General features: G+C 35.5%; 1 protein-coding gene across 7 annotated transcripts in view; it reads right to left on the bottom strand.

Annotated features, from left to right (window-relative positions):
- Positions 1–19,751, bottom strand: part of LOC149801922 (advillin-like) — a 102,075-nt gene that overhangs the window by 16,664 nt on the left and 65,660 nt on the right. For all 7 annotated transcript variants that reach the window (XR_016420757.1, XR_016420758.1, XR_016420756.1 and 4 more), the window contains exons 6-19: positions 19,442–19,494; positions 18,405–18,504; positions 17,619–17,729; positions 17,107–17,173; positions 16,189–16,327; positions 9,986–10,064; positions 9,006–9,107; positions 8,171–8,327; positions 7,495–7,592; positions 7,049–7,186; positions 6,376–6,462; positions 5,975–6,040; positions 597–680; positions 71–154 (exon numbers count right to left, since the gene is read on the bottom strand). Coding sequence is in view for 3 of the 7 variants with exons in the window: in XM_089956307.1 (XP_089812433.1) it covers positions 71–154; positions 597–680; positions 5,975–6,040; positions 6,376–6,462; positions 7,049–7,186; positions 7,495–7,592; positions 8,171–8,327; positions 9,006–9,107; positions 9,986–10,064; positions 16,189–16,327; positions 17,107–17,173; positions 17,619–17,729; positions 18,405–18,504; positions 19,442–19,494 (1,365 nt within the window). In the remaining 4 variants the exon portion in view is untranslated. The remainder of the gene's footprint in view (positions 1–70; positions 155–596; positions 681–5,974; positions 6,041–6,375; positions 6,463–7,048; positions 7,187–7,494; positions 7,593–8,170; positions 8,328–9,005; positions 9,108–9,985; positions 10,065–16,188; positions 16,328–17,106; positions 17,174–17,618; positions 17,730–18,404; positions 18,505–19,441; positions 19,495–19,751) is intronic.

Below are 19,751 nucleotides of genomic sequence, written 5' to 3'. Positions count from 1 at the left end.
AATGTATGAATATATTAATCAATAGATGAAGCATACATTTTAAAAAGAGAAAACACGAAGCTAGATTCACCTTTCCATACCAGAGGTAGCACGTTTGTGGTGTTATTAATACAAACACCCCCGATGAGTTCAGTGATGTCCACAATGGAGATACCTGTCAAAACAAAGAATTGTTATAATGTATGGAATAAATCACAAATGTTTTGTTGCATGTAACTGATGACAATTTTAAGTAAACAGGGCCTCAAGCATGATATATCCTTACCTTAAAAGAACAGGTTGAATTAAATTTTCTTAGTATGTACCACAAACCAATATTAAGTTTAAATCTGTTTTAAAAACCGCTTGAGTTTGTTCTTGAAATATGTGATATGATATGATGCATTTTAGTAATAAAATATAAGTTTATATTTCTTTCTTTTGAATGCTGCCACAGTATGGTGTAATGCTCTGCAATATAAATGCTAGGTGTAATTGCTTTCAAAACAGGAGTTATAAGAATAGCATTAGAATTAGAGACATCGCTGCAACAGAAGCCAAGCCAACTTGATTTTGCATTATTATGAAAAGTGCAAGTTTAATACGTATACACAAACCTGATGAACGCGTATTCCGCCGTTCTCAAGCTCACGAACACAGAACATCTGATTATCTCTGTCTGGAGAACATTCGACATCATACTGAAATAATTTTTGTTATTATTATTCATTATTTGCATAATTTCATATTATTATACAACTTCCCCATTGCATATAAAAACTTTATTATACGATTATTACAATGTCATAGTAATTGATAAGTTACAATTTAGAGAGAGAAAAAAGCTACGATGCAAAGACGCTTAAAACATAAATGATTCTGTCAAAAGGACCATGTAATTTGAATACTATTTCTGAACGTTAAATGTGAGAAAAAGCTTCATTTCTCAGCATGGATATATTAAACCTTTGAGTGAGAGAAAATGTTAATACTTTTTCCGATGTTTAATCTCTCTCTCTCTCTCTCTCTCTCTCTCTCTCTCTCTCTCTCTATATATATATATATATATATATATATATATATATATATATATATATATATATATATATATATATATATATATGCGTGTGTGTGTGTGTGTGTGTGTAAGTGTGATCCGCCCATAGCGCAATAATATGCATATATAAACGATCTTGCATCTGTGTCCTGTCGATTCTTGACATGTAGATCAACGATGAAATTCCACTCATTAATCATTAGTGATGTATGAAAATAACGATTAAAAGTATAAATAATTCCCGTTTTCTAAATGAATTTAATATGGTACACAATTAAATCGAAATCGTTTTTGGTTTCTGCGCCTCTTCTCTCTCGTGCATAATGGACAAAATACGCAGAAATATGGAATGAGAGATAAAAACAATTTGGGCTCGATGAACACCCTAAATCTAAACTTACACCAAGTAAACTACAATAATATAATTCGTCGTAACGATACGTGTATACTTTCCTATGGATTTAACTACAGTGTTTATATAATCAATGATACACAGTTGCAATAGAATGTCGACACTGTACGGTAAATTATTGAATAAGAGGCACTTGTTGTTGTTCTTGTTTCTTAACATATAATTGTCACGAAATTGTGTATGAGTTATATCAATATGTATATGTTGTCAAAAATGTACTCGGGTTTCGTTGTCGCGTACAGCGTCACCCGAGGGTGGTATATTTTTTGGCTCTAGTTATTTCGAAATCCTGAGCGAAACTCGGGACCCCTGCACGTGCAAATTGCCTGCAGCGGGAAACCTAAGTACCTAGCTGCGCATATCTGTCACAGCTAGAGTACATATAGAGCAAATTCTCTATAACTAAATTACATTACGCCGAGTCTTGTCAGGAAGCTTACCCCTTTACGGAAGCAAATCTCCAGCTGTAGAGCTGCCTTATACCTGCTTTATACATGCCGCCATTCCTTATACATGCTGCCGTGCCTTATAATGGTTTGATGTGAAGTCACAGAACTCTGTGTGGTTTCGTGTGACGTATACGCTGTGTTATGGTGACGTTGGATCGGAACAGTATACTGGTTTTCTCGGTGCGAGGGACCAGGGCTTCGCGACCATCGGGTCTGTGATTGATGTGAAGGCTCTCGAGGGATCCTTTCAACAGACTGAGAGGAGCGGACCGTGCGTGGATGCTTCTCTGGCCATTGACTAGAGCGCGTGGAACCGGAACATCTTGGACGTCAAATGGGCGCCATGATAGTTACATACAGTGTTCCATGTTATTTCCAATATTGCATTTCATAATTTCATTCATTCCTATTGCTATATCGTTCTGTGAACGATCGATAGGTTCATAATTTCATTCATTCCTATTGCTATATCGTTATGTAAATGATCGATAGGTTCGTAATTTACCTGTATTTCAAAATCTTTATTTGAACGATACATTCATAATTACCTGCATTTCGAAATCGTTATTTGAACGATACATTCAAGTTTGTTTATATTGTGGTGTAGATCAAATACTTTTATTGTGTTGATCAGTGATAGGACTTAATTCACGTTTGTTTGAAATTGCATTTGTTAAATTCATGTTTAAGTTTTTTCTCGTTGAGTTAATTGTTGTTGATAGTTCCGTGTTAGGAACTTTATAATTTTCCTTATCTTTTTGTTTATAATGGTGTCAGATTTGTTAATATTTAAATTGCATTTATAAATAAACATCTTGTAAACGCAGCTGCTTTTGGCGTCTTCCCTAATCCAGTCCCAACCCGGATTCATCCTGTGACAATAATAATGTACTAAAAAAACGAGTATTATTAATTAAGTACGAAAACGCCCAAAGGCCCTCTCTCTCTCTCTCTCTCTCTTTCTCTCTCTCTCTCTCTCTCACTCTCTCTCTCTCTCGACCTCTCTCGACCTCTCTCTCTCTCGACCTCTCTCGACCTCTCTCTCTCTCGACCTCTCGACTACCGTAGCAAGATACAAACGAAAATCAATGAAAAGAAGAGCATATAGGATTTTCGATTGTATCTTATGACGATATATCTGGACCTATGAATGATGGTAAATGTTTAAGTCAAAGCGACAAGGTAGAGAGAGAGAGAGAGAGAGAGAGAGAGAAGAGAGAGTAATGTTAATCAAAGCATAATACTGACTTAGCAGGAAATATATTAAAATCTGTTAACAACTTCTTGTTGGTTCGTCATGTTGTTTTTTATATATTCAATACTAGTTTCTATAGGCCGATACATGAATACATGAATGGCTGAGCGTTCAGTGTTCAAGAGGCTAAATATCTGTTTGTAGTGCTCTACTTTCATAATTAAAGCCAATTTTCATGTTTAAATCAAAAGTGTGTATTATATTGATTTATTCTACATGAATAAAAATAGTAACTAAAAAAGAACACAATCAATTTTACAATACGCGAAGTGATTCTGAATAGCCACAAACGTCACAGAACTACATATTGTGGCGGACACACAGGGCTGGGATGTGAAGAGTCCATTAACTAGATTAAAACACAGCTGCCTTTAATCAATCTTAACCCCGTTCAAAGGGCAAATATGTGTATTTGTATGTGATATAAATATCATATATGTATAGTATGTAAGCTGTCTCAATGATATACCACTCGTGTACATTTGTCATTAAAGGGAAACTCGGCAAGCATCGTTTCCTTTTAATGAAAAATGTATACATCTCGTGGTATATCATTGACACAGTGTGCATATTTATATCAGCTCACATATAGGTTCGATGGTTCTAAGCAGGTTTTCCACCTTTAGTAATAATGGCCCTTGTGCAACTAAACTAAGCATCAAAGTGTCATTGAGCGCGTTTAGCATCGCAAAATATTAAAAGTTATGACCTTCGCTGGAATGAGCCCTTTTATAGACCTTACATATGCATTTTAATGGGCTTGTAAAATACTCAGTAAGTATGACTGAGTTCGATGTAATAAAGCTATATTTTTAAAAGGTTATTTCCCTATGTTAAGTGTTTTGACATAACAAATGTAATCCAAACACATCATTTTAGATGTAGAATCAATATTTTTTTCCCTTGCAAATTCGTCTCTTTCACACTGCCTTATAAATTCTCAAATTTAATTTTGAAGAATTTGTCGCAAAAGGATTTTTCTGAAAAAATGTAACGTAACTATTTCATTTAAACATGAAATTCGACAACAAAGAGCCATCATAAAAGCTTAGCATTCGTCGTTAAAGAATCAAACTCTGATCAACACCAGAAGCATCTACTGAACCGAATAAGCTACCTTCCGATGTGTTAAATACCAGCGATTATTATTTAATTTGATAATAATGAAAGTCATCCGAGTATTCCAAGTGAACCAACTACAAACAATATGATGATTTAGTTCGCTGAGATATATAGAATCTATGTTGGGGTTCGGACCGAGACAAGGAAATCCCAGTCAAGGGGTTACAGTATTTGTCTTCCCACGAGGCTTGCCGAGGGAAGAGATATAATGTAACCCCGCGACTGGGGTTTCCTTGTCTCGGTCCGAACCCCAATGTAGATTCCTTTTCTCACCCAATAATTTCCTTTAAAATAAAAAAGAACTTCTCACTTGTGCAATATAGTTCACGCGCAGATGTCTACATGCGGTGCATTAATACAAATATGTTAATGAGAACTGTGGCGTGACCGTCTCATCCGAAGTACACAGTTTTTATGCGTGAGCCAAAATAAAAAATAGCAACATAAAACGTTGCATAGTACTGAGGTCTTATCACATTTAATATTTGGATGTTATATGAAATTAACAATAAATAGTTAATATTATGAAAACAAAATGTGTCATTGTCATCAGTTCAAATTTAGAACCTTATATTGTACATAATAAAACGATAATTGGTACACACCTCTGTTGCAGTGTATAGGCTATTATTATAACAAAAATTTACACGTAGCATGAGTGTCCGTACTTGGGTTATTCACGGGTCATTAGAGATCTGTGTCACTATCGTATATAACTCTTCTTTTCTTTGGAGGAGGTGTAATTCTTTGTGACATACTTGTGAATCCTTAATATTGATTGCAAAATTACCCATTTGTATTATAGACCCTCCAAATACGGACCCTAGCGGATAACCATGTGCTAAACTTTCAAGTTCATGGAATCTTTGAAAATGTATTTTTCTGTCTTGAAAATATGGCAAGTGCTACAGTGAAATTTGCTTATTGATTATCTTGTTGACGGATAAATGATTCCTTCTGGCTGGTAAGTGCATTATTTTTCATTATATATTGTACGTATATTTTGATTCAACTGGTACACAATGGAGATGCTTTAAAAAATCAGAATAAAGCATGTTTGACATAACACATCTCTGGCTGTTACTAAGTTTTCTGTAGTTGTTAAGAGAGTTGGTAGGCTATACAGTGTATAGGTCTATAGTCTATGTGCATGAATCAGTGTTTTCTGTCATAGTCCATTTCACACAGCATTGAGAATTTTATCATTTATGTAGCAGTCATTTTTCAGGTCAGCGTCATTAAATGTAGCTAACAGTATATAATTTGTTTCACACGAAGTATTTAAAACTAGTTACGTAGCTTTAGCTATATCTAATGACGCTGACCTGAAAATGTGCTGAGCTAGGCCTGAATATAGGATAAAATTAACCATGCTGTGTAGAACGAATTAGCATAATACCAACAAGCTCTACATCTTATGCGTGTGTGTCTTTGCCTTTTTCGAAATGTTTTTGTATGGTGTGTTCCTAAAGATGGATTACCTTAATTTGCTATGTTTTTGTTATACATTTGTTGTTGTTGTTGTTTGATTTTAGAACAACTACGTGAGGCACAGCGGTTTCCTTTTTGTAAAAGTAGTTCTGAGCGCGTGGACACCATGACTGATACGACTGGTCTGAGATGACTAGACTGAGATAAGAAAAGTAAGGCTAGCAAAACAACTAGATTTTTCTGTCGCATGGGAGAGAAATAAGACTTACCACCACCATGCTATTCTGTAGTGTGGACATAAAGTGAGATTTTTCTCTGCCATCTAATATTCGAATCTAAAAGCAGAAATGAATCTTATTTTAGAAACGTAACCTTTTAGTGTGTATTTTAGAAAGTATTTTGAATCCAAATGACCAATTTGCTTTACTGTTCAACATGAAAAGTCTTTCTAAAGATTATCTATCTGATAATGATAATAAATAGGATGAATTTGTATTCTGATGTTCAACATGTCTTGCAGATCATTTCAGTATAAAATTTGTGAACACTGCAATTTTCAATAGAAGTTTTAAAATTGGCATTTATTCATTGCCATAAAATATTCATACTTATGAATCGGAACACATTCACGTGATTACATTAGAGATAGAAATATGGGAAGCCGTTTTACCACAGTACACTTATGATGCAACGCTTCATCCATCTGCAACGCTAGCATTGCAGCATTTCTTCTGTCTTCAATTCGACTTTTTGAACCCTATAAAGTGCATAAAGTTTATTTAAATCTACATAACACATGTCACCTTATATCGCTGTTTGTACGAAAAATGAATTTTCCTTTCTTGTGATTTTAATTTGAGTTCAAAATCTGTTTCTATTACAAGCGTTCATACGACATAACTATGTTTTCGGTAAACATAAAAAATACCTCACTGCCCAGTTTCATTTTTGTGAAAATGTTAGAAACAAATTCATATTTCAAATATGAATCAGAACATTTTTGCAGAATCCGCTTGGAAGTCGAAGAACAAGGCAGAACTTATTTTTATTTCTTTTTCAGCTTTGATAACGATCCTTAAATCAGATTGCGAACTTGAGAAGATATGTCTTAATACTTAGTAGTAACACACGTCTCTAAGATCTATGCCTTAAACGTATTATACAAGTTTAACATTATGCATACAGGTTTCACGTTATATACTTTGCATAGATTCTGAATATTAAAGTAAACAATGTTTCCTTAAGTATACTTGAAAACATGAAACTAATTTTTTCTCATTCTTGCATACTCAATGTTACGTAATTTGTATCGATATTCTTGTTAATTTTAACTTAATACTAACCAGCCAATAATACAACAGATGGTTGTCAACTTCGTCATCTTCAGACCTACTGAGAACAATGTAGCAGTTGCCATTATTGAATATGCCTTTTTGGTCCTGAGTAATCGGGGCCAAAAGCTCACCGGCAACCCTCCAAACCTACACAAAAGTGAGCACACAATATGACATGCCATTTACAAGTGACTATAAGAGAGTATACATCAGTAATGATAAAAAGATGTATAAATTTGACCAGATGTAGAATAACCTTTACAAATAGATAAATAACTGCATAGAGAATATTGAACAATAATAACAATAATAATAACTTTCACTAGGATTTAAGATTCATGCTGTACCCAAAGCTAAATCAATTCTCTAATCTGATAGCTGTCATTAGTTTAGTATGTATGTATGTATGTATGCATGTATGTATATATGTATGTTTGAATGTATGTATGTATTACCTCTGCAGGTCCATTATTCTCAGTTGAATATTCATCCTTCCAGTGTTCTTCAATCTTTGGAATAGGCCGTTTTTCATGGGTTGAAAACAAGGCCCGACCTGAAGAATTAAAGATGGCACAAAACGTTAACAACAGAGGTGCCTTCAAATTAAAACACACATGTGAGGAGTACGAATCGGCCTTGATGACTGAATACTGAAAAACGCTGCAGTTCAAATGTGTACATGTTGCTGCCGCATCTTTGATACATCAAAATGTGTACAAAACAAGTCAAGCCTGATGAAAATAGAAAATTATGCTTAAACTATTAATTATGTGCTATTGATTATTATTAGCTTCTATTACGATTCGTTGCTTTGTATTTTCACATCAAATTTGCATGGGCTTATTGTACGAAAAAATAAGAATCGGTGCAAAAAAACAATTTTAAAATTAGATGAATGGGTCAGAACTAACTTATAAAGAATACTTGTATGCGGAACTATAGGCTTCCTCTTGCAAATGCACTATGGAGAATCATTTGTGTATATAATGTCGCAGCCAGAAGGTATGTCATCTTTCTTTACAATTTTGCTATCGCAGGTGAGGAAAAGATAATAAAAACTCCATGAAATTGCATACAATTTGACTTTGCTTGATACGAAAAGAAAGAGCAGTGGTAACATGGCAAAATTACCAACAATTCCAACATTGTAACTCTTGGTGACAGAATTTTCATCCACAAGTTTTTCGCGCCAGTCACAGAAACATGACTTGAATTCTTGCGGTTCATGATCTTCCTTAATCCGACATACGGCCATAGATCCGGTGTATCTATGATGCTCCGTAAATGCCTGTTGATGCAGAGAAATTTGTCACTCTTTAATAATGAGTTTATTATCTTGCATGATCTTATATTAGTGCTGTGTGCATGTGAAATAGATTCGTCTCTTTTAATACAATTACATAACAAAAATAACAAGTACGAGAAGCAGTAATTAAACTAGCAGTAATGTTATAAATTTGGACTATTATGGGATTCTTTTCATCAAGACGCTGTATAGACAGCGTTAAGGAAGCTGCAATATGACGTTGCAAAGGTAAATATCACAGCTACATCGCCTGAGGTTATGAAGCTAGATGTGAACCCTTCTTGTGCAAATCTTTTTCTTTAAGCCTACACTATATGCAGAAACGTTCATGTCCAGTAAACGGTATGAATAAAATAACGCCTAACGTTTGAAGAAGTCACTCTTATTATTTTGAATGGCACTTGAAGAATTATCAAATTATAATATATACTGCCAGTAAGAAACAACATTGCCTTGGCCATTTATAAGTTGAAAGATATGATGCCTGTAGCTTCGAAATAAAAATACTAGTATGTACTACATGGTGCTACAATGTTCATACTAATTCTAAATGTGAGTATGGTGCAATAGAACGGTTACAGTTTATCATTTCACACTTAGTTAAAACAGTATGATGTGGTGGATAGCCAATATACAGGAGAGGTTAACACTGCTCCTTACCATTCCTCTTGTGATGGCCTTGGTTATATCATTCTCAGCAACCTCTCGTCCAACCCAGACGTATAATGTATTATTTGGCCCCCTGTCCAAAAGGTAACTGTCCTTTAAAGAGGAATATATCGTTTATTACGCTAAATTCTGTCAGGTTTTTCAAGATCATTTATTAACAATAGCATGGGTATGCATTAATTTAGTATATTTATATAATTGGTTTTCTGATCACGACAAATAAAGTTTCCATTTCGTCAACAATTGTTTTAAAATTTCCCTTAACTTTATAATTTCAAATTTGGGAAACAGAGTGCACTCGTGTACAGAAAAAGTTTCGACTCCATATCAAAAGGTTTGGTTGGTGGAAATTATTTAAGGCTTTAATATACATGTCATTTGTTTCAATATGTTAGCACAAATTCAACCGCTTTATTTAAACTCTCATGATCCGCTATTTCAATACAATTGTACTTGTGTAATGATATCATCTTCATCCTTTAAAAATTATACAAACTAAATTTTTTCTCAAGTGAGTAGCAAATAATCGGCTCATTGCACACGGTAATTTCAATGTTACGCTCTGAATTAATTAATTCTGAATTAATCACAAGCATTATTTTATAAGTGCTTAATAGTTTACTCATAAATAAACTAATGCGTCGTTACTGATATCGAACTTCTCTGAAAACGCCATTAAAATATTTGAGCTGTACCTTCAAAGCTAATGCAACGGTCTCGATCCCCTTGCCGCTTTTATCATTTTTGATAAAACATGAGACAATACTGACCATCTGAATTTGTCTAAAATATACGTTATTATTTACCTCCAAGATTCTCAAAACAATTATGCAAATTCGACGGCTTTTCCTTACAATAATGTCAAAAAGCAAACAATTGATCTGAGTGGACTAAATCGTTTCACGTGCAGATAGAATGCAAGCTAGTAAGAAAAAATCATGAATACAGAACTTGTCGACGTAAACAGTTACCTTTTTGACTAGATAACAATGCTTCAGCGGCCTCTTGGCTGCTTCTGGCATGTCATACAAAACACTATCACCTGAAACTCTACAAAAACAAAATACTTGTGTATTTAAGCTACTTGATTTAAAATACTTTAGAATACGTATTTCAGTGTCGATACAATCAGAAGGTATTCACCAAGAAATGAGCATGGAACTGTTCAAGCAGTAGCTCTTCGGTAAACCAAACTTTCAGAAATGCATTCAAGATAGATACTAATGCAAAATTTGTATTACCCTGCTTAACTTTGCAGAGAAAACACACCCTTTTAACGTTTTGTTTACATCCCCTCGTTTCATAATTTCTTTACGTTCTCCCAAATATGAAATTTGTATCACTTTAATAAATACATTTTATGTTTATAAAATCCTACAAGTAACTTACACGAACTTTTCATGAAAAAAGCAATAATTATTCATGTAAAAAAGCAATAATTATTCATGTAAAAAAGCAATAATTATAACTTCTGTTGATAGAATATGTTTATCCATTATAGTAGATGCAAAATGGCCATTTGTCGGAGTGTCCATGACTTTCAGCCAGATGGTGGAGGGGGGTGTCCTTGGGACTGTAAGCCGGTTGAAAATGTCTGGTTCTTCAGTCGAAGGCGGCTCAGTCTGTTTGATTTTACTAGTTTAAAGAAATGGGGATAATTTGTTTTAAGTCTTAGGTGTTTCTAAATTTACTCGTCTCGGGCTATATTTGCGTTATTGAGGTAACATAAATGAACTTGCCTGAAACTAGGTAGTACATAAGTGTTTGCGGGAAAAAATGTGTTGCTCAATATTGTTGTATGCATATAACTGAGTTTAGAGGCGGATGTACGGCTTAGCAATGCTGGAAATGTGAAATAGGAACATGGGATATATGCGAGATGTGGTAGTAATCATGCAGAAAGCCAGGCACAGAGAGCAGAAAACAGGGCAAGGTGATATAATAATAAAGTTTTAACAAAGTTACGTATGTACTTCGGAAAGTTATGCATCATTATTGCATCATTACTATCGCGTCAAATGAAGCTTAGGTTTGCATTCGGTGCTTCTGTATTTTAGATGGTAGGGTTCCAAGTATACAAGCTGTATTAGAAAAAAAAGTTAGTGAACTTATTGGTTTAATATATAGTCTAGTCTTGATATCATAATAGGACAACAAAACTTATCTAGCCTAATAAATTGTATAAGATTATGGTTCTGACGTAGAACCATTAAAGTAGAACATATTTCAAAAATGAGGTTATTCTCATACTATGCACTCATGAGATAAAGAGGCCGATTGACAAAGTTAATGGCACAATACTAAGCTATACTGTCGGGATTGGTATTTGATCCACGCAAAGAGTTTGAACTGCAACTGCCATAGTACCGTCTTGATAATGGACGTACTTACATACAAGCACCAAAGTGCATACCACTGAGATTAGTGATTAATATGAAGAACATGGTCAACCATTGCTTAAGTAGGCTTGCCTGTCTGCTGTTTTACCCAGCAGACTGTCATCTTGTTGATCTGCCAGAAAAGCTGTGAATGCTAGTGCTGGTGTTTCCGCATATGCAGCCTGGGTTAATTATAGGACGCTCACACATAACGAATGTCGCGGTATAGACGAGAAACCCTTGCGTTTCTCCTTACCAAAGCCAGGCAAGACCATTCCAGCCTTTTACAACTACCATAGCTAGGTGTGCGTCCGGTACGTTATTTATACAGATTTTGAAGTAAATAACGTGCTCTGGAATGTCCGGTCGGCGAACCAAAAGAAATCAACATACAAAATATTGCTGACCAGGTTCCATGTAGCTTTAACATAGTTGCACCTAGCGATGGCGTTTCAAATTAGTCTGATACCGTAACCATGAAACTCTTGCCTATTTCATCAAGACCCTCGAATCCTAGCTAGCGATAGGGTGTAAACCACTGTCATATTACTGACAAGTGCCGTGGCGTCACCCACCAAAACCAGTAACTTCAAGCTGCACATCTACTCGGAAATAAAGATACAAGTTGTGTTTCGTAATATATGCAGCTACAATGGTCACTTACAATGGAAGCTATGGAATCCGAGATATAAGTGCCATTAAACCAACATGGTGAAGCACATACCCTTTTTTACTTGGGCAGCTACAGTCTTTATGAATAGCAGCCTGGAAAAGCTGGTACTGAAGCTGCGAAATTAAGCGTTACGTTCCACAGCAAGATACAGAATGGTCGGAGCTGAAATGAACTTCCTTACATGCAAAGGCGTTTAGCAATACAAATATATGAGCAGCTGGGAGTGATTTGAAGAAAATCAGTTTCCATTGCTAAATTTATTTTATAACTAATCCAGTCTATTAGCATGTACAGATTTGGATGACACTTTGCTGCTGAACAGCGGAAAATACCAGGACCATAACCTCTACCTATTTCACTATTTCGCTCATTTTAAAGTTTTGGTTACTCTGGCCATATGACTACACTTTTAAGTCCGTAGATTTTGTCATTAGAAAACAAACTAACAGAAAGCAAACCAATAATAAGATTATAGGAGTGCCATCAATTATTAATCATGATGATAAGGCTCGCGAAACCAAACCTTGGACACATTGTAAACTCAGTGATATCTATCGATCGACATTAATTGAGGGTAGATCCCACTTTGTGTATATAGTGTGAACATGAACAATGCCTGCGTACATATTTTGATGTTACCGTTCCAGTATCGTTTCGGCAGAAACAGTAACGCGCTTAACCTCACAACTATACGACCAAGATCAACCTTGCGGCTTTTAGAAATCACGATCAAGTTGTTTAGATAGCCAAGACGAACTCAATGTTTCCATGATCTACGACACCATGACAGGGATACTAAACACGAACTTTAACAAGATGGCGTCCTTGGCAGACGCTACTAGGTCTCAAGAGGCGAGTACGACAATAGTAAAGTGGTAATAAACAACGCTAGATCTGTTATCGCACTGCTCTAATAAATAATACCGATAACGACTTTGGAGTTAAACCGAAGTCTGAGTACGACGCTAGATACCCCGTTGTTCGCGTCTTTCACCCATAATTTAATGATAAGCCGCTCATAATGTAAAAAAGTGTTGCTTGGATACATGTGATTTAGTTTCCAAACAAAATGAAGATATGTAAATTCGACTTGACTAAACGGCTCCATTCCATACTGCAGCACACATTTTTTACTTGGAAGGAAATCAAGCTCATGTCTTAACAGATAATAACCTGTGAACAACTATGCATGCCTGTAATGCTCCTTTCAAGGAAGTATTGTCCCGAGGAATATTGTTAAACATGTGCCTAACGTGGCCTACATCATTTACGCCGATTTTTCGTGAGCTCTGAAACGCCCAGACCAAGCCTTTCAATAAGACAACTCTATAAATTAGACAATATTGTCAAATCATAAGGACTCGTTTATTTTCCCACGCATGCACTAGCCAGAAACGCTCGTGTTAACTGGAGACCAACTGTTTAGTTTAATGTAAACAAAGAGAAAATGCGTGTGAACATATATGTACGCTCTGCTACTTCAAGCACTTGCTAACGGGACTATTGCATCAAATGCGTCGGGCTACTGCCGCTGAGATTCAACGCAAAATGTTGGCGATTTTACCCTAAGCAGCAACAACAGAACTGTTACTGTACCAGGCGCCAGATTTTATTTCACTAGACCTCATTGAAGGTCTTGGCAAAGTTGTCTGTCGGTAAAACCTTTAATGCGTGAAAATGGAGCCATAATGGGACAGTGGGACAGCGGTGATCAGTCAACCAAGGGCGTCTCAAACGAAAGCATTCCATCTAGTTTTGCGTCTATATTTTCCGCTGAAAACACCATCCGGTGTGAGGGCCTCAACATCGACGCACAAGCTTATGGATTCTAAGTCACACTAACCATCTCTGGCTTCCTCATTTAGACCCTACGGTATACTTAGCTTAAAGTAAGCATAAATCCATGGTCTTGCAACTAGTCATAGACAAAGCACACAAATAGTTGGTGCCGCCTGCCAATCCTGAAATCGACGACATAGCATTGGTGCAGCTCCCAAACCAAGCTGACATCGACAAGGAACACAAACCACTGGTGCAAAATTATATGCGCCAATTTGTGGTTGACACGTACCTGTTCCGATTGAGATGGAACAATGATGCACAATAGATACTGAGCACTGGGAGCATCTTAAGCACCCTAAGCCAGCCAGTGCTCACCTACTCGTAATTACGATTTCGCTGCCTTGACAACAACAGAAAGTACTACCTGCAGGTGTTCTCGGTCGCGATTATTACTATAGAGACAACGTTCAATTTTGCGATATGACCTCAAGCAATAACCGTTCCTTCGGGATATGTAAAGCTATCTTTAATTCATCTCACTAGAAGAAGAAAACACAGTTATATTCGATAGAGACGCTCTCTGCCTCATCACAGTAATCTGCTTGAAAGAAAGAGAAAAAAAACAGTCGAGGAACCTATGAACAGAGGGCATGGCATTTGTGACTTGTAGTGAGCGTATTGACACGCGTATTTTTGAAGATTGAGATATTTCTATATTTAATGGTATCAAGCAAATTGATGCTTTCTTTTGACATCACCATCGTCTTAAAGAAAACAAGAGCAGCAGGATGAAAGGTGCGTGTCCGCAGAGGAGATAAGCCTCCAACCCTTCAGAACAATTAAACGTTCATATCACGTTGCTTTAAGATGATTTTTGTGGCTATATACCCGACAAGCCAAGACCAACAAGCATTTCGCTTCCTAAAAATAGATTAGTGAAGCTGAAACCTCCTTGCAGGAAGATGGTCAACAGTAATAAAAGTTCAAGCGCGCAATAAATGCGGTGGATTGTGGTAGCACCACACTTACGACTGTCTCTGGACACAAGTATGCTGCCTCCATTGCAATTTCCCTTGAGATCACAGGTTTAAGCTGTCTGATTTCTGTAGCTTGAAATTGTATCAGCCGGCGACTATCCAAAAAGCAAGATCGAATCTGCGTTTTGTAGGAAACAATGCCCAACGCAATCGCTAATTACATATATAAAGGTTTACGCTACAATGCCATCTTCGAGGAATATTTCAAGATTTCCGACCATTAAGTCCACAAATACACAGCCATGAGAAAGGAAGTACGAGCTACGTCACAAAAGGCATACACATCGGTTGTAATCAACGTAGTGCCAAAACCCTGAGCCTAAAGCTCGCCGAATAGTCAAACCGGCGGAAAAATTATGGAAAAAAAACCTCCTGCTATGAATTAATAGTACGCTGTGTGACGTCTTTCGAAACAAGAAAAAAGTAACGGAAACTTGTCATCGACAGTTGTCTGACTCCAGGCCATTTCCTGGTGTATTTCCAACATATAGTGCAGTTTTTCATTAACAAGTTAGTGCCACCAGGCTCTATGAGAATAACAACATCTACGTTTCCCCAGAGTTATATTGAACTACTGGTTTACAAAAAAATCGCAGTGGATAAACATGGAGGGGCGCGGTTAATAGATACTTACGATGACTGTAATAAGACAAAATATATGCGGAACTGAGTCGGCAAAGGTTTACAGCGGAATGAAAACCAAACAAAAGGTTATTCTTCTACAGAAATGAATATGCGAGTAATCAAGGCAATCAAGTACTAAATTGCAATGGGAAACAAAGTATTCAGCTTGCAAACAGATTCCATTCAGACGTTAGCACTGCTGTCTTTCTTTAAAACTTAAAAATCAAACTTTATGACCTTCATATTCAAAGCCTTGTTACTCGTTGTGATGCACAACTTAACCTAACCATCTCCAAAAGAAAAGTTCGGATGAGCCTTAAATGAACATAGAAAGAGTGTCAAATGGTTGCACGAAGCAAGCCTTAATGGGGAGACCATCAAATATAAGAAAACTTCAAAGTTGAGTCTTATGGGGGAGTTATGTGTGATATCGGCCGGCGAGACAACTGTGACAAACAGTGCCTCCAATGCCCCATCCCCCTCCCCCTCAAATGACTGAAAGATGTCTTTGTTCCTACAAACGAGACTCCAACTGGTCTAGGACAAAAACACCCCTTTTACATCTACTATTTTAGTTAGCCCACATTTTACGGAATTGACTGTGTAAAAAAAATTATAATAAGATAATAGAGTCTGCGTATTCGTATTTTCTTGAATAGTAGCATATATAACCGCCATGCCTATGAAGAACAATGATGGATTGTTTCTGGTGATGTCCTTCTGTAGCGCCTGTCATCTTTTTCACCGCTATATCATCTCTAAATGGAATACCGTCAAGTTTCTTCATGAACGCTTGATGCAGCTCAATATCTTTTTCATCTAAAATGAATTATGAAATGAACAGTGGTTGATTATAGCCATTATATAATCGTTTTCTATCGTCAGCCCTGTAAATTACGTTCAGGAAGATATTTTGGCCTGATAACGTGAGAAAAAGGATCATGCAAGCGACGTTGGAGCTCTGTAGTTACAGACACCTCTGTGTCTGCGCCTGTAATGTTCTAACGTCACTTACGTAAACCCTTTTCCAGCGTTATCAGTATATCAAACACGTACAATAAGTATGTCAAATGCTCTCAGCGAACAAAAACGCGCAACGTGTCACGTGGTCATTAAAACGTCTTATAAATTCTAAATGAGGTCAATATACTTTGATAACCAGAAACAAATTATATACGTTCCAGCTTTAAGCATTAGGAAATTAATTAATAAGGATTATTACTATAACAAAATTACTTGCAGTGGATGAAGTCTAAACGTATTTGAAGCAATAGCAATATTTACATTTTGATTAGCCCAACTAACTTCAACAGGACTACTTTTCAAAAAGTTAAATGCAAGATACAAAGTTCACACATTAATATTTTTCATTACTGATATCATTATGTCCTACGAATCTTAAAGAGAAACTTGGTGGAATCCACATTAAACCATTCCCTAAACAAAACACGGTATGAAACTGCAGGTAACCATTATATATATATATATAACAAGCGGAAACTATATTGCTTACTTTACATACAAAATACTATTTCGTTTATTAATACATGTACTGTGGTTTCCTTATTAAACCAATGAGGATAAAAAAACAAGCTCACCAATAACAACAATATGGCACTTTCCATTTCGCTGCAAGTTGCGTATTCTCTTTGCTATTTGCATAGTCTGGAAACAAAAATAGTTAACTGTCATCACCCAAGACATTTTACACTAACAATATAAGCCATTTTTAGTAAGAATAACTACTATTTTAAATGATAAATTTAAATTGTTAATCAAGAAAAATATAGAACTTGAAGGCTGTGATTGCGTTTCTGATATTTCTGAGTCATGCCATAGTAAAGCATAATTCTACATATAAATTGAAAGTCTCTCAGATGCACAGTAAAGACACTTCCAATAAAAACATAACTATTTTGAGCAAAATGGATGAAGTCATATGTATATATATATATATATATATATATATATATATATATATATATATATATATATATATATATATATATATATATATATATCTTACTCGAATGCAAGAATAAACAAAAAAATAATGTCATATGTACAATTATCTCTCAAGGTGACATTATTTGTGTAATTTCTGCATTACCTTCATACGTCTTACGTAGCCACACTTCTTTCCAATCCATACGTAAATTCTTGGAAAACCATCCAAAATCAGAGCTGAGTCGGATGTCAAATACTCCTTTGAGGGATATATCTATGAACAAATAAGACATATTTTTTTCAAGTAAACAAGTTTATCACCCATACATCACGTTGTCTCATTTTCTTTCACCATAGATTTTTAATGATGGCATCATTGCAATTATAAATTCTTCTTTGTGTGGACGTGTTAAATCTTAACACAAAATGGTTTGCATATATGACTTATACCTCGCAGAGATCCCAAAATAGCCATTGACGAAGTTGGTCGTAAACTACCAACATAAATTAACTTTGAACTCAAAGATCATAATTGCATTATAATTTCGCCAACATTAGAATACAGAACCAGTACACGGCTTGCTGTCGGCAAATGCTTGGCATAGCACGAGAAAGGAATCTTGAGTCCAAGAGAAAAGCCTGATGATCCAAAATCTTTCTGAGTGCTACGGCAAACGTTAACTTAAGTCACACCATTAAATATCGCTACTGTTACATGTGCCGCAGCTAGGTCTATAAATTATATAACAAACACCAATATAAAAGAAATCTTAAGAATTAGCACTTCTTCATTCTGACCGCTATGACTCATCCTCATATTTAAAAAATCTCCTTTCTGTCAGTTAAAAGGATACATTTTTGGTGGTTAATAATAACGTTGTACTAAAACTACAGCTCTGCTACAGTGACGACGCACGATTTAAGCTAAAACTTTTATCGAATAACTTACACATTTTGTCCTCGTAAATTTGGCTCCAGTTACCATGTACATTTTCTTGCTATACGTGGCAGCTTTCTCTGGATTTGTCTTATGTCTTCCTTCGATGTATCTATTTAGGAAAACAGAATGCGTTATTTCTGCAGTGAAATTTGATTATGCTCGCTACATCAAAATTATTCTTTACATAAATCTGGAAGATAACGTTTGTACACATTTTGTTTGAATTGTTATCAAATTTTACAACATAGAAGAGAATAATGCAATAAAATTTAGATGGAACTTGATTCACTTAATAATTTCACTATAATTATTCTTTTTTATTCTCTAAAATACACCCAAAATGAGAAATTAAATCCTACGCTGGGAGTGCTGATGTGATTGTGGTTGCCCGTAGTGATGTGCCAATAGTCTTTTGTTTGATCACAATAATACAATCCAAAAATATATCCTGATTTAAATTTTCACGAAAAATTAAAGCTTCATTACCACGAACGTTAGTTGTGAAGAGCCCTTTGTATTTCCAGTGAATAAATAATTTGAATAAATAAAATAAGACTCTAGACTAAATGAAATACTGGACACAACAATAATACAATTGATTATGTTCATATCTTAGAGAACGAATGAATAATTTTTAAAGAAAACAAATTTATATAGTGTTCTACTTGACCTCAGTTCACAATTAGCACTTTCTAAAAAGCAAAATATTACCTAATGGAAAATAACCTTCTAGAAGGTTCCTAATATTTACAAAATAAAATCTGAGTTATAATTAGAACAAACAAATGTTGTAAACACAATGCCCTTGAGTCAGGCCAAGATAGAAATCCTAATAGTTAACCCATACTCATGGGACACTATTTGATATGGATTAGTTGTTTACAGAATAAAATATAAATCAATGATTCAAGTCAAGTAGAAAATGAAACTGATTCTGGACAAGGTCAAGCCCAACACACAATTTTCCATAGCATATAATGAAATAAAAAAGTAAATGAAAAACTATCAAACAAAACAATGTAAAGTAAATATACATAACAACATACATAACACCATCGGGAAACAGTTGCATGAAGCACGTGGATTCTCTTTGTTCAACCTGAAATTCAAAGGTACACTAATTACTTGCTCGAACAGTTTTTAGCTGCGACACTAGAAAACAAAAGCGCGTCAGAATGAATAGAAATGGAGTTAGCGCATTTTATCTGAAAATAACACGGACTTTCAGATGCGCATGGTAGGGTTGTGTTTTGAAAAGCTTTTGCGAATCTGGTGTCATTTTGTTATGAAACTGACTTCAGATGGAAGCACTTTTGCCTATAATTAAGTACATGCATACGTAGTAATTACGACAAA

Source organism: Sinohyriopsis cumingii, chromosome 4 (assembly GCF_028554795.1).
Source record: "Sinohyriopsis cumingii isolate HCF-2022 chromosome 4, ASM2855479v2, whole genome shotgun sequence".
NCBI lineage: Eukaryota > Metazoa > Mollusca > Bivalvia > Unionida > Unionidae > Sinohyriopsis > Sinohyriopsis cumingii.
This window is presented reverse-complemented; position numbering and strand designations above follow the sequence as displayed.